Here is a 16,974-nt window from a genome sequence, read left to right as displayed (position 1 = left end):
ATGGATTCTTTAGTGGAATTCTGAAGTCCTCTATCTCTCCCCCATGAAAAGTTGTCTTGTATTGTATGGCAACATACACAAAAAGAAAAAGAGCCTCATCTTTTTCTTTTTCCTTTTTTCAACCTTTTAACCTTTTATTTTAACCACACATATATATCTTATTCTTCATTCTCTCTTATGTGTTGTATATTATAGGTCTTCTTGTGTTTTTTCAAGTGTGGAACTCGCTTCATCTCTCTCTCTCTTTCTCTCTCTCTCTCTCTATATATATATATATATATTTCCATTGCCTGAATCTCAGATTCCAGCCATCTCTAGACACATCATGGTACGTACATATAAAAATATTATATATTAGTAACTATTTTTGCTCTCTTATTCATAAATCATAATTATGCTTTTTTTTTCATTTTTTTGTGGTATTATTAAATTTGGCTGTATACTATGTGTGATGTTTACGAGGTTCTTGTTATTATATCCTTGTTGATTATGAGAATTCATTTCAAGCTTCAAAGCCTTCTTAAATTCAAAGGATTTATTATTAAGAACAAGAATATTTACGTGTTTTTGTCATGTTTAGACTTCAGGTTCATATAGATCAGGTTGTCTTTGTGGAATCATGTTGTATATCATGGCTTAACGTGTTCTAAGATTAAGAATTTGATTATACATAGTTTTTTGCAAAGTGCAAAGGCATTTATACACAAATATTTAGTCAAATGATTGGTATATATCCATTTTCCATGCACATCACATAAGCAAATTAAAATTGAGTCAGAGCTACATAGGTAATATATTCACAAGGGCTTTCCAATATCATATCCCATCATAAATTTACTCCGAATTTTAAGTATATTTTAATGAGTTTAGTTTTGTTTTTTCTATTCGGTGTTATTTTTGGGCAAATCCAAATTATGGCTCAAGTAAATTCGATTTAGTTTAAAGTCATATTTTATAACTCAAATATATATTTTTAGTGAAATTAATTTTAATTAATATTTTTTGTATTATATAATGTTATTTTTGTTTCATAATAATTTATTTTGATATATATTTTATATAATATTTATTAAAATTAATCTTTAAATATAAGATTTTATTAGTTTGCTATATATAATTTCAAAATACATACGTTAATTGTATGTTGGATCAACAAGATCTTATTCGATTTTTATCAAATTAGTTTATTAAATTTGATTCTTAACAATAGATCCAATAAAATATTTAAAAAGAAATGGATAGAAAAAAATATAAAAAATAACATATGTATTTCAACGAGTTAAAGTAATATGTATTTTGCTGTTAAAAAATATTATTTATATAATCAAAGTCAATCATAATATATTTCTGTATAAATATATATATAATTTAAATTATTTTTAATAAATATTTTATATTTTAATATTAATTTTATATTAGTGGTTGATTTTAATTTATTCAATTTTCATTTTCATTTGTCGATAATATATATCATTATATTAACGCATAAAAAGTAAACGAGTTGTGGACGGTGAAAGATAAAAAGAAACCTACTGAAGATTTTATAGTCTTGGATAAAAAATGAACATAAATAAAAGATGCCTTGCTTGTCTATTATTTTTTATGTTCTCAAATCATTATGATGTTTGATTTGATTTCTGTCTATTGTGACATGCATTATTAGGACCCAGAGCAAGAAATGAGTTCCTCAGATTCAAGGGATGATAAAAAAGGTTCGCAACATAATGATGAAGCAACAAATGAAGAAGACAAAACCATGAAGAAACCAGACAAGATTATTCAGTGTCCAAGATGCAAGAGCATGGACACAAAATTCTGTTACTTCAATAACTACAACGTCAACCAACCGCGCCATTTCTGCAAGAACTGCCAGCGCTACTGGACAGCCGGCGGAACAATGAGGAATGTCCCCGTTGGCGCCGGCAGAAGGAAGCACAAGCACTTGGCTTCACAGTTCCGCAGTGTCCTAGTAGCCGCGGCCGCAGCCGCAGCCGCAGCCGCGGCCACCCGAGTTCCAGAATCCACAAATTCGTCGTCAAAAAATAATAATAGTGACAATGCTAGTGGTACCGTGTTGGAATTTTGCCAGGAAAGAGGAATTGTGAATGAAAATTCGTCTATCATTTATTGTACTGAATCTGAGGAGGAATCATTATCGTTGTGTACTAACAATAATAATGAATCTTCTTCAGAAAACAACAACAACAACGCATCAAAATTGTTGCAATATTACCCTGTTCCTCCATGGGTTATGCCTTGGAACAATGTTGTTCCACAACATGGTCCAAACTCAATTCAATGGTGTCCAACACCAATGGTGGCAGCAGCAACAATTCCAGTTCATCTTGTTCCAGGGCCATGCTGGGGTGGAACACCTGTGTGGGTCGCACCTGGACCTGCACCGGGGAATGTGTCAATAGGATCCAATCATAGCCGTTCATCGCCTTCTTCGTCCACTAGTAATAACAATAGCTGCTATTCCGGCAACGGGAATTCTCCAATACTTGGCAAGCATAGTAGAGATCACAGTACTGTTTTCATTGATGAACAGAAATCAAGTAAATGTTTCTTGGTTCCGAAGATTCCGAGAATTGATGAGCAAAATAATAATGAGGCTTCAGTAAGTCCTATTTGGGCTACATTGGCATGATACATGATAACATTGTATATGATCATCAAATGTTGATATTTTGGAGAAAATAGAAACTAAAGGCAAAGAGAATTTATTACATGCGACTGAAATCTTAGAAGCCAATTAATCCAGCACCTATTTCTCGTGCTCACACGTTATTACACGAGAGCTTATAATTAAAGAGTTGTGTTATACGTGTATATATACTCATGTTAGTTTATACTTTATCTGCTACTAAATTGCAGGTGTAATCATTTATACACAATTTAAATATGTTTTACATTTTATTCAATGGTGGATGAAATATGAGTTACCATAGTATTTTACACATATTATATACGTAATTGTATTTTTTTTTTCAATGATGACTTTATATTATATATATACATATAGAAATATGTTTTCAAAGCGTGATATGTATCGTCCATTTGTCCCCAGCTACCTGTTTAGTTACATATATAAGATAGTAATTATATATAGAAATTCTATATTTTAGGATATTTATAATTTATCTAATATATACAAATTGACAAGTAATATATAATATTCTAGAATATTTGTGTTTTGTTCATTTTGAATTTGATATTGTATAATAAATTTTATTAATCCAAAAAACTATATTTGAATTGGGCAGGTACAATAGAAGAAAGATAAATAATTTTTACGACGTTAAAAATAATTATTTTTATATAGATAAAAGTACACATAAAATTTTATACTGTAAACAAATGAATCATGTACACACATAAATATCACGTTCCGTTAATCATTTTCATTTTTTCGTCATCTCTTTAATATTTTAGTTAGTATTAGCTGATAGCTATGCAGGTTATTTGCCAAAGTGGTATTATGCATGGTGTGAATAAACAAAACAAAGTATAGCCCCATTTATAAACAAATACACTGTATTCGTTTTCTAATGCTCTTTAACTCTTCTTTCATCTCAGCAATTATCTTTAACATCTTCTTCACATCTTCATCCTTTGAATCCAAAGCCAGCTCCTCTTCTTTGTTTTGATATCTATTCACTACAACAAATTAAATAAGGATTTTTGCAATGGTTAAAAACTGTTTTTAAAACTTTAGGCAACATTTTGGCAACGATTTTTAACATGTAGTATATACGATTGTTGTCAACGTTTATAGGCAACAATTTTTTATTTAAGGTAACGACAACCAAAAAAGCCGTTACCTTAATTACAGACATAGACAACTGTTTTGACAATTTTTAAAGAACAGTTTAAAATTGTTACTGGATAGGCAACGGTTTAAAACTGTTTTCTTTCATAATGTAACAGTTTAAAACCATAACTAAATAGGTAACAGTTTTAAGCTGTTGTAGTTTGATTATTCACAAAAACAATGATTTAAAAGCGTTGTCTTTGTTTTTTTTTTTTTGCAATGATTTTCATACCGTTGTCATTTTGTAGCTGTATTAGGAATGATTTTAACACTGTTACCTTTTAATTTGTAATTTTTGACAACAATTTTTTATAATTACATATTTCTTTATTTACAATACTTTTTTCATATTGCATTGAAATTAATTTCAATTTTTTTTAATTTAATATCAATAAAGAAAACTAATCAAACATTAAATATCAAATTTGATTTATGAGGTATTATGTAAGATTCATACATATTTGTGACCTATAAAAGAGATTTTATAAGTCAAATAAAATAAGATACTCATCATCTTCACAAATTAGTGATTTGTACTCTCTAGTATTTGATCTTCACAAATTGTATGATTAAATTCTTTCTCTCCTTCATAATGATTTTTTTGGGAACAAAAAATTAACAAATTAAATATGCTAAGCCTAATGCTAATAATGCTTACTAATAAAGAGAGAAAAAGAGGGAAAGAAAGATAATTGTTAGTGATTTTTCTTATGCAGCTCCTTATTAATAGCTAGGTCATAATAGTTAATATTAATTTGGTCAAGCAAATCAATAATATCACTTAAATATAACACAAGAAGAAACAAGATACCAATGGAAAGACAACTAAACCATTATTTGAGATTATAAAATATGTCTGAAGAGGCTTCCATTGTTAATTATTCCATAGAAAAAGTCAATATAAAATAATTTTGACCTTTGGATATAATGATCCATAAGCAAATTGTTAAGTCTTAAAACAACTTTAGAATAATGAGTTCAATATAATTCAGTATATAAGTAGATGTCATATCAATATGAAACTTTTATAAAGATATGAGTTGCCAACAAGCTGCACATGAAAATAATCTAAGCTAAATTTTAAGATACAAACCCATAAGATAAGTATTCTGAGTTAGGAGTTAATTCTTTGGATAGTCTAAAGAAACATATCTAGAGAAATAAATGAAAACAAGAACATTAATAGATAATGAACAAATTGAGTTTGCATAATATTGCAATTACTGATTAAAATTTTTAAAGATGTAACATTATTTTGGTTAGAAGTAAGCAAGAACTGACAATAACAACATTGAAGTTGAAGGATTCTACATTGAAACTATAAATCACGTGAAAGTAATACAAACAAAAGAAATGATGGCAAAAAAAGCATAAATAAATCACAATACAGAGGGAGTAAGGCAAGAATAGGGTTAGAGAAAAATCTTTCGAGCTAAAAACTTGAACCATAGGATTCAAGTCTTAGAGAATCACAACAAACTTGAGCAAGGATCTTGTCACCATAGACATTCTCATTTGGAGGGATGAGAAAGTTGGATGAGAACGCTTTCTTAGAGGCAATCTGATCATCTATTAAGGTAAGGTTTCCCAACCCAACTAGAAAAATATTCTTTCGAAACTAAACAAGAAAACACAAACTCATTTAAAACATCAACATTGAAAAATAATAATTTATTTATTTCGAAAAAGGTTTACCACGGCTATTGCTCTTTTCAAACTATATGCTATGACATGAGTTTTGCTTAGTCTGAAATAAAATCATAACAAAACAGTAAGCATAGAAGAAGTTCAAGAAAAAAAGAGAGTAAAATTTAAATTAGGTTAAAAAGAGCGAAAAAAAGATGCAGGATAAGCAAAGCTAACAAAATCTAAACACTAAAACCAATTTTACAGTAATCAATTCCAAACTCTAAACTCAATTTTAAAGTAACAAAATCCAAACACTAAAACCAATTTCACAATAATGAATTCCAAACTCTAAACTCAATTTCAACGTAACAGAGTCCAAATACTAAAACCAATTTCACATTAATCAATTCCAAACCATAACCCCAATTTTACAGTAACAGAATCCATACCCTAAACCCCGATTTCATAGCAATTTTATCAATTTGAATGGTAGAAATGACTAACTTGCAATGGAGGAGGTGGTTGGCATCGTAACAGATTCCTTGTCGCGGAGCAGAAGCAGCGAAAATTCTTCTCGGAGCATAAGCACCGCTACAGGGAGGAATGGCCTTTCCGGTAGAGAACAGGGACACCTCACCGCCGTCACTCTGGTGCGAGGGAGAGAGCCTTGTAACACCCTAATTACCCTAAGCCTTACCTTGCATCGTAAAGCAAAGGTTAATCAAAGGTTACGACAATTCTAAAGCTTATACATATAATATATAGAAAGAAGTAATATATTCTAGAATCCCAATGAGGGATACAGCTCAAAAACAGGATTTAAAAAGCGCAAAACGTACTCACGAAGCTACAGACTTATCGCACAAGATATAGATATAATATAATAAAATATCAGAGTATAATAGCATAAAGATCTAGCTACGGCTCGCGGAGTTTAAGTCGGCTAGCTATATACAGATGATATAGAATTCTAAAAGTTAAAAACAGCTTATACAAGTTTTTCTCTCAAAGTAAGTCTCTAGGCAAAATAAATACAAAAGATGAGAGATCTAAACAAAATGAGCAAAAAGACTCCAAAACATATCCAGGATCCTCCGCTCTGTCACCATCGAAGCAACTCACCGAGGAGTTGCTTATTTTTCATTTTTCTTTCAGTTGTTAGAGTCACGATCATGTGCATCAGTCAAGAGACAGAATTCACAGCAGTGAAAACAGAGCACTCTGGTTGGAGTGTCAAAGTTGAACGCCAGTGAAGAAACCCTCACTGGACGTTCAACGCCCCAAGAGGGGATCATTGCTAGCGTTGAACGCCAACCAGGGAGCAGTCCCTGGGCGTTCAAACGCCAGTGCAGAGAAGCAGGAAATCTGGATTCTCTAGCATCTCAGGACTAGTGGTCTCACAGCATCTTTCACCCACCCTACCTACCCCACTCACTTTCACACTTTCCTGTACACACTTTCCCATAAACCCTAGCCCAATCAAATCCATACCACTTCCCCACATCCATCATAACTCCCACCAATCCCCACCCACTTCAAAATCAAATTTTCCACCCAAAACCCACCCTATGGCCGAACCCAAGCCCTACCCACTCCTATAAATACCCATCTCCATCACCCTTCATACACACACCTCTCACACACTAATACACCCACAAGACCGAGCCCTCTCTCTCCCTCTTCCTCTTTCTATTTTCTTCTTCTTCTACTCTATTCTTCTTCTTCCTTTACTTTTGCTCGAGGACGAGCAAAGTTTTAAGTTGGTGTTGAAAAAGCATAGCTTTTTTTTCTTTTTCCATTACTATTCATCGCACCCAAGTTTGGAGACTCCTCTAAGAAGAGGAAAGGAAAGGCAGTAGCCAATCCCTCTGAATCTTGAGAGATGGAGAGATTCATTACCAAAACCCACCAAGACCACTTCTATGAAGTAGTGGTTGACAAGAAAGTGATCCCTGAGGTCCCTTTCATTCTCAAGAAGAATGAGTATCCAGAAATCTGAAGAGAGATCTGGAGAAGAGGTTGGAAAATTCTAACCAATCCCATCCAAGATGTTGGGATTCTCATGGTGCAAGAGTTCTATGCTAATGCATGGGTTACCAAAACCATGACACAAATGTGTGAACCCAAATCCAAGGAATTGGATCACCATAGTCCGAGAAAGAATCTTAGATTTCAGCCCGAAAAGTGTGAGGCTGGCGTTCAACTTGCCCCTATTGCAAGGATATCCTCATCCTTACACTAGGAGAGTCAACCATGATCAGAGATTGGATCAAGTGCTCTCAGATATCTGGGTAAAAAGTGCACAGTAGAAAAGGAATTCCTAAGGCAAGCCCATTCAGCTAAGAAGGGTTGACCTAAAGCCCATAGCTAGAGGGTGGTTGGAATTCATCCAAAGATCCATCATCCCTACTAGAAATTGATCAAAAGTGACTGTTGACAGAGCCATCATGATTCATTGCATCATGATTGGAACTAAGGTGGAAGTACATAAGGTGATTCCTCAAGAATTGTACAATGTAGCTGAGAAGCCTCACACCAATGCAAGGTTAGCATTTTCCTACCTCATTTGACATCTATGCAATTCAGTTGAAATTGTCATAAATGGATATGTCTCCATTGAGGAGGATAAGACCATCACTAAGAAGCGAATGGAGTAAACTAGAGAGCATGCACAAGAGCCTGTGCATCCGCCTCATCATAAGATCCCTGAGATGCCTCAAGGGATGTATTTTCCTCTCCAAAGCTATTGGGATCAATGGCGAACTTCTCTTGGAGAATTGATCACTAATATGAAGCAATTGAGGATGGAGCATCAAGGACATGCCACCACCCTCAATGAAATAAGAGAAGATCAAAGAGCCATTAGGAAAGACCAAAGGGCTATGAGGGAAGAGAAACAAAGGCAAAGGGATGACATAGAAGAGATCAAGCAGCACATTGGATCCTCAAGGAGGAGCACTAGGTCTCACCATTAAAGGTGGATTCATTCTCTTTACACCTCTTTCATGTTATTTTTCTATTTCCTGTCTGTTTATTTATCTATTCCCTTGTCCTAGTTGCATGATCATTTGCATTGATGTCTTAAAAAGTTGTAAAATTTTTTATATATCTCTCACCTTGCTTAAATGAAAATTTTTATTGAAAAGAATTGAGAGATGCATGAATTTTAAGTTTAAAATAAGATTAGTTTAATTAGTTTGATGTGGTGTCATTTACTTTTGTTTACTGAATGTATGATTAAACAGTGCATATTTGTAGTTGGAATTTTAGAATGTTGGCTCTTGAAAGAATAAGGAAAAAGAAAAAGTATTATTGATAATCTGAAAAATCTAAAAATTGATTCTTAAAGCAAGAAAAAGGAGCAAAAAGCAAAAGAAAAAACATGTTGCAAAAGAAAAAAAAAATATATGCATGCAAGAAAAAAAATAAAAAAGAAAAAAATGAAAAGCAGAAAAATCCATTACTGCCCAAAAATGCAGGAAAATGAGGGTAGATTGAAAAATCCAGTAACCCTTTAAACCAAAAGGCAAGGGTAAAAGGACCCAAGACTTTGAGTATCAGTGGATAGGAATGCCCAAAGGAATAAAATCCTTGCCTAAGCGGCTAAACCAAGCTGTCTCTAACCATGTGCTTGTGGCGTGAAGATGTCAAGTGAAAAGCTTGAGACTGAGCGGTTAAATTCATAGTCCAGAGCAAAAAGAGTGTACTTAAGAACTCTGAACACCTCTAGTTTGGGACTTTAGCAAAGATGAGTCACAACCTAAAAAGGTTCACCCAGTTAAAGTGTTTGTGGCATTATTATATCTGGTGGTAATACTGAAAAACAAAGTGTTTAGGGTCATGGAAAAGACTCAGAAAGCTGTGTTCAAGAATTGAAATAAGCTTGACTAGGAAAGTCAATAATATTATCTGGATTCTAAGTTCCTAAGGATGCCAATATCTCTGAGTTTCAATGGATAGTGAGATGCCAAAACTGTTAAGAAGCAAAACGCTACTAAGACCCGCTCATCTGATTTTAACTAAGCTTCATTTGAAACTTAGAAATATATTGTATCTTAATTTTCTTTTTATCCTACTGTGTTTTTAGTTGCTTGGGGACAAGCAACGGTTTAAGTTTGGTGTTGTGATGAGCGGATATTTTATACACTTTTTGACATCACTTTCATATAGTTTTTAATAGTTTTATTTAGTTTTTATTAAGTTTTTATAGGTTTTAGTGTTAAATTCACATTTTTGGATTCTACTATAAGTTTTTGTTTTTTTGTACAATTTCAAGTATTTTTTGGCTGAAATTGAGGAGTTGTAGCAGAAGTCTGATTCAGAGACAGAGAAAGCACTACAGATGCTGTTTGGATCTGACCTGCCTACATTAGGAAGAGCTTTTCTGGAGTTACAGAAGTTCAAATGAAGTGCTCTCAACGGCTATGGGAAGATGACTTTCAGATCTTTCCAGCAATATATGATAGTTCATACTTTACTTCGGATTAGAAGGCCCAAAACTGGCGTCCAACGGCAGCTTCCTGCCCCTTCCAGGCGTCCAGCGCCCAAAGAGTAGAGACCAATGTACAAACGCCCAAAGAAGACCCCCTAGCTGGCGTTCCATGCCCAAGAGACCCCATAGCACGTGGATCTCATCAAAACTCAGCCTAAACACTCACCAAGTGGGCCCCAAAAATGGATTTTAGCACTAAAAAGACTGTTTCACCCTTACTAGTCATCTGTTTAGTATTTAAGGGATTTATTTTATGTAATTTAGAGATTTTGGATCATATTTTGAACCTACACACATTATTTTTGTGTTTTTACTTCAGCTTGAGTTTCTAAACCTCCTAGGTTGGGGGGAGGAGTCCTGCTGAGTCCTATGAATTAATAAAAGTATTAGTATTTCTTCTCTGATCCTTGTTTGATTTGTTTCTAAGATGTATATCCGATCTTCATCGTGGTGAATAGGATGATCTGACAAATTAGTTGTGTTCATCACATTAAGACGAACGTGCCTGATAAATACCCGCGTCTACTTGGGTTCGTATGAATACGTTACTGGAAAGCACGAGCCAACAGTTATGTTTATATATCTCTCAGACAGTTAATCCACGACTTCGTTGGGGACTTCTCGAGACACCAGTTCAGCCGATTTCTGGGGAGATTAGGGTCTCCGTGGTATAGGCTAGAATCCAAAGAAGTAACGTTCTCTGATCCGAAAGATTCGACCTTGTCTGTGGCACTTTGAGTAGGATCACTAGGAGAATGAACTGCTATGCGCTTCACCCTTCGTCAGATTGGATGACCACGGCCAATGGCGTTCAATCTGTAGCAGAGGAGATCAACGACCACGGCCCATTGCATTGATCACATACAGCCTGCCATAGAAGAAGATCATTCACAAGCAGCGAAGATAGTAGTACCAGAGTTAATTCAGAAAAGCAAAGCAACTCCGATCCTTCAACATATCCTTATTACTGAACCCAAAAGTCCTAATACAATTCCATATCCAACAACCTTCTGATCTGCCTGACTAAGACCTGCAAGATAACCATAGCTTGCTTCAAACCACAATCTCCGAGGGATCGACCCTGAATCGCTCAGGTATTACTTGAACGACCTAGTGCACTTGCTGGTACAACAGTATGATAGTGTGGGAATTCGTGCTACTAGAGCATTATGTGAGTAAACATCATGTGATATACCATTTTTAAATTAACTGCAACCCTAATAATAAAATGTGTCATATAAGAGTCCTACACGTAAAGATTGGAGGCCGCAACTCAACAGTCTCAGCGTAATGGAGACGACGGCAACAACTCTGTTGTATCAGTCGTCGATCCTAATCAAGTTTGGCGCGAGGTCGCATCTGAGCCGTACAAGAATCGCGTGTAAGGCCTCAGAGCGTTCTTCACCGATAACCTCCGCACTTCCACATTGAGACCTTCATCCGCCTTTGCCACCAGTCGGACTGTCGATACCGAGGACGGCATGGATTTAAGGGCGAATGTGCTGCTCCTCACTCGGAGCCTTCACCAACATGCTCAGCAGCTGTGGAAGTCTGAGAAGAGGTATCAGATGATCCTCTCACGCATGACAGTCACAGATGACCTAAGGCTGGAGTGGAGGCGGGAGCTGGAGCAGCTTTAGCGGATAGAGCGACACATAGCACTGTACGAAGACCAGATGCGCATTGGTGACACCGGTGCTGATGAAGAGGCACAGATATCACCGCTTAGGTCGTCGCCTCAGCAGCAAGACCAACGAGACGATGACGATGACGATGACTTTCAGTGACTAGGGTGTTTTTTATACACTGTTTGGTTGTATCATATCCTCTGTTATTTAACTTTTCATTTTATTTGTACACTTGATAATTTAATATATTTGACTTCTATTATTTAGAATTTGACTACTAATTATACAAAAAATCAAGTTAAATAAAAAAATTTAGAATTTCACCACTAATTTTATAAGAAACATTAAAAAATTGAATTTATCGTAAAATTTTCTAACAAAAATATCCGATGGTAAAAATGCGAGAACAAAACAATTTGGCACCAAAGTTACAGTCAGAAAAAATCCGTCGGTAACTGACACCAAATATTCGTAGCTTGAAAAACTAAAGTCACTACTAAATCCGCTGCAAGTTACCGGTAGATAACAAAATCTGACGATAAATATTTACCGGCAAGATTTATGCCGTCGGATTGGAACCGACACAAAATCCGATAGCAAATTTATTTCTAGCGGATTAATTTCATTTTTTCGCCGTAAATCCGATAGTACTCAGTATTTTTTTTCTATTGCCAACCCAAAATGTATCAACAGACGAAAAAATCTCTAGTCCCAGAAGGTAGAACAAGAACTGGTACTAAAGTGAGGCAAGTCTTGAGCATCTGGAAGTTTTTTTCACAACCATTTGTCCACTGACACTTGACATTCTTTGGGTTAACTTGGTCAGTTGTGATAAAATTTTTTAAAAATTCTTGATGAATCATCGATATTGACTTGCTAGACCTAAAAATCTACAATTCGCTCACAAAAGTTGGTCTTGGACATTTTTAAATAGCTTTAACTTTCTTTCGGTCCACCATGATTCCATCTTTCAATACTACATGTCCTAAAAATGCCACTTTGTCTAACCAAAATTCACATTTGGAGAATTCGGTATAAAGTTGGTTCTCTCGCAGAGTTCACAGTACTTTTCTTAGATGATATTCATATTCCACTATACTTTTGGAGTATACCAAGATGCCATCTATGAATACAATGACGAAACGATTTAAGAAGGGTCTGAACAATCAATTCATTAGATCCATGAAAGATACAGAAGCATTCATGAATCCAAACAACATTACTATGAACTCGTAATGTCCATAACGAGTATGAAAAGTGGTCTTGGGAATATCTTCTTGCTTTATCTTTAGTTAATGGTGCTGTGAACGAAAATCAATCTTAAAAAAAAAAACATGAAGCTCCTTGAAGTTGATCGAACAAAACATCGATTCTAGCAACAGATATTTGTTGCGAATGGTCAATTTTTTAAGCTGTCAATAATCTATACATAGGCATAGGCACATTGATTAATCCTTCTTCTTTACGAAAAGAATAGGGATGACAAACCCCATTTGTAGGGTTTATTTTGTATTGATTTTAAGGGATTTTATCACCTTTCACCCACATTTAGTCAATGAGATAGCATGGTTTTGTACATTCTCCTTTAATTGTGCTTACGAGTGAAAACATGCTTTTTAGGTCTTAAAATAGATAAATATAATTTACCTTGATTCTATTAGATGCCTTGATATGTTTGTTAAGTGATTTCAGAATTAGGAGGCAAAGATTGGATCAAGGGAATGAAGAAAAAGCATGTAAAGTTGGAGAACTCATGAAGAAATGAAAGAACCGGAAAGCTGTCAAGCCGACCTCTTCGCACTTAATTGACCATAACTTGAGCTACAGAGGTCCAAATGATGCGGTTCCAGTTGGGTTGGAAAGCTAACATCCGGGGCTTCGAAATGATATAAATTTTGCCATATGTTGCTTCGCGTTCAGGGGCGCGCACGCGCACTTTGCGCGCGCGCCGTTTCTGTCCGTGGCCACTTTAATGAAATCGTCCCCAGCGGTTTTAGGAGCCTTGTGGGCCCAATCCAACTCATTTCTGATGCTATTTAAGTCAAATATTGAAGGGGAATCAAGATACTTTTAGGTACTTTTGATCATTAGCTTAGTTTTAGGAGTTAGAGTTAGTTTTAGAGAGAGAAGCTCTCACTTCTCTCTAGAATTAGGATTAGGATTAGTTTTAGTTCTTAGATCTAGGTTTTAATCTTTGCTTTCTTCTACCTCTACATTTCAATTCTTTGTTGTTACATTCATCTTCTTCCATTCCTTTGTTGTAATTTCCTTTATGTTGTTCTTATGCTTTGTTGTAGATCTACTATTGTTCTTTCTGTTCTTTAGTTTCATTTTAATAATGCAATTTGAGATAATTCATGATGATTGTGATGTTGTTGATTGTTGTTTTGTTAATTCTTTGTAATTGTTGGTTGTTGATTCCTTTTATTCTTACAAATAAAAATGCTTTCTTTCATTACCCTCCAAGTGTTTGATGAAATGCTTGGGAGGATGTTAGAGTAGGATTTTATGTTCTTGGCTTGAGAAGGTAACTTAGGATTTCTTGAGTCACTAGTGTCCAATTGATTGCTAGTTGATAGCCATTAACTCTAGCCTTCATTAATCCAATTAGTGGAAAGCTAGGACTAGGATTGATATAACTCACTTGACTTTCCTTTGTTAATTGATTTAAGGATGACTAAGTGGGATTAATCCTTGCAACTACCATACTTGTGGCTAGTGATAATGATGAAGACCCTTGACAACCAAACCTTGCCAAGACCAATTTGTTAATAAAGTTTTCTTACCATTTACTATTCATTTTTCTCATCTAAAACCCCAAAATAAATAAATCCATAACCAATAACAAGACACTTTATTGTAAATCCTAGGGAGAACGACCCGAGGTTTAAATACTTCGGTTTATAGATTTTAGGGGTTTGTACTTGTGACAAACAAATTTTTGTATGAGAGGATTATTGTTGGTTTAGAGACTATACTTCAACGAGATTTCATTTGTGAAATTCTAAACCGTCAAAAATCCAATCGTCAATGGACTTCCTAAAAAGATACGCTAGATCGAATGAACCCTTTATCTAACATATTTTGTAACTGGTCTTTTAATTCTCGGAACTCGCTTGGCACCATACGATAAGGAAGAATTGATACGAGATGAGTTTCTCAAAGAAATCATTTTTAGGAAACACATTGTCTGGAAAGCCATTGAAGTTGTGTCCTCATAGTGAGAATGAAAGAAGGACAAATAGGTCTTTTCTAAGCGTGGTCGCGTGAAATAGGAACAATGGGTTGAAGGTGAAGAAAAAAGGAAGATGAGTGGCGGGTCATTGCTGGGATTTTGATTGAGTGTGTAGTGGGAATGTTGCTAATTGTATTTGTTTTGATTCTTCTATGTAGCTCCCTATTAGGAACAATGGGAGAAGAGTGATAAAAGAACGAGTAACGTTAAACATATTGCAACTTTGAAGCATGGTAATAATGGGAAAGAGGTCATCATCTCACAGAGAGCGTGATGCCAGCGTCAGACTATCACAGAATGCGAAAAACGGGAGACCTCCATATCAAGATTAATCACTCCCCAACTTCCATAATGCCGCATGACACCCAAAATCTTCGGAGATGAAAATTAGTCCCAATTAGTCACGATATTTGATTATAAATATAAATTGAGTCCTGCTAAAAAAACAATGAAAAATCTTGACAATGTGTACAATAAGTTAGTTATTTAATCAAACAAAAATAAATAATAAAAACCATTTCACATATTACCTAACTTCAAAAATTCTCATTCAGTTATTTTACATCAAATTTCAAATTTTAAATCTCCCAATTTCAAATTTTAAAATTTTAAAAAATTCAGTTAATTATTTCAAAAAAATAGCCATCCGAAATCCTAATTTACCAAAATATTTTATTCCAATACTCTCTTCTTTTTCAACCAGCGGCCATCCCCACCTTCATCAATAATCATCTCACTTTATTATCGCTACTTGGCTTGTCACCCTTAGTAAAAATAATCATCCAATTAAGAATAAAAATAATTATCTGCATACCTAATGAATTGAACATCCAATATATTTTAATTATATATAACTAAATCCAATCTAATCAAAATAATCTACATAAAAATTAAAATAACCATCCGCATACCTACTAAAATGACCATCCTAAATTGACCATTAAAATAGAAGAAGAAGGAGATGAATAAACAGAAGAAGCAACTACGATTATTCAACAATTTAATTTTTATTAAAAAAATGTATAATTTGACACATGAGTCTTATGATTTGATGTAACCAGAAAACTGGAGAAACAAAAAATAAAAAAAGCTTGAATAGAGGAGGAGACATGAGTAAGAATCATAAGCCATTGAGTGTTTGATTTGATATTGCCTTTAAGTACGCGTGCGTTACATATACCATATTCACACGATTAATTCAAATAGCGACGCCGTTGAGCTTTTGGCGGCATATGCGGGAACCCGTGGCGACATCGGCGGCACGGTTGGTTGGGGGTTGCAATGGCGCAGGTGAGAAAGACTAGCCTGGCACACTACAAGAAAAAAGGCCTATGGCCACGCTTTTTTCTTGCCACGCTTCAAAAGCGTGGCCAAAAGTGGTCAACAGCCACGCTTTTATGAAGGTGGCAATAGATTAGAGATTTGGTCACTTTTTTTGTTGCCACGCTTTAAAAGCGTGGCGAAAAGTATCAACGGCCACGCTTTTGTATGGGTGGCAATTGGTTAGAGAAACGACCACGCTTTTTTTTGCCACGCTTTAAAAGCGTGGCCATAGAGAGAAACAAGGACGTTTTGAAAGCGTGGCGACATGATTTCATTATGGCCACGCTTTGTCCTAATACGCTTTTGGCACGCTTTAAAAGCGTGGCCAAAAGGTTCTTTTCTGCCACGCTTCAAAAGCGTGGCTGTAGAGCAAAACAGTGACGTTTTAAAAGCGTGGCGAGAGAGGCTCCAACCCATTGACCCTAACCCGGCCCCTGACCCGGCTCCCAACCCGGTCCCCAACCCAAAGACACTAACCCTAAGCCTGAAGAGCGCCTCCCATTAGCCTTAGCCCTTCACCCTTCACCCTTCGCACTTCGCCGTGAACCCTTCGCTCTTCGCCCTTCACCCTTCGCCCTTCGCCCTTAGCCTTCGTCACTCGAAACCCTTCACTCTTGGTTCTGAAGCTCCTTCGTTTCTTTCTCCCTTTCTCCCTCCGTTTCTTTCATTCACAGAAACTCAGCCAAAAAACCCTAGCACTGTAAGCCTACACCACCGCCGCCATAAGGAGTGGCATACTGCTGCCGTCCGTCCGTCTATCTAGCTACCCTCGTGCTCCAAGTCTTCAACCCCCGTTCGCTGTCACCGATCGCAGCTGCTTCCTCGAGCTCGGCGTCCGTCGTCTTTGTCTGCT

The 16,974-nt window shown here is 35.5% G+C and overlaps 1 protein-coding gene across 1 annotated transcript; it reads left to right on the top strand.

The window, feature by feature from the left end:
• The first annotated feature begins 287 nt into the window (after window positions 1-287).
• Window positions 288-2,778, top strand: LOC107494317 (cyclic dof factor 3-like). The gene is made up of 2 exons (XM_052262739.1): window positions 288-328; window positions 1,664-2,778. The coding sequence occupies exons 1-2, from the start codon at window positions 326-328 to the stop codon at window positions 2,648-2,650; spliced, it is 990 nt and encodes a 329-aa protein (XP_052118699.1). The 5' UTR covers window positions 288-325; the 3' UTR covers window positions 2,651-2,778.
• The last annotated feature ends 14,196 nt before the right edge of the window (window positions 2,779-16,974 follow it).

The sequence above is a fragment of the Arachis duranensis genome, chromosome 6, assembly GCF_000817695.3.
Source record: "Arachis duranensis cultivar V14167 chromosome 6, aradu.V14167.gnm2.J7QH, whole genome shotgun sequence".
In the NCBI taxonomy this organism is placed as follows: domain Eukaryota; kingdom Viridiplantae; phylum Streptophyta; class Magnoliopsida; order Fabales; family Fabaceae; genus Arachis; species Arachis duranensis.
This window is presented reverse-complemented; position numbering and strand designations above follow the sequence as displayed.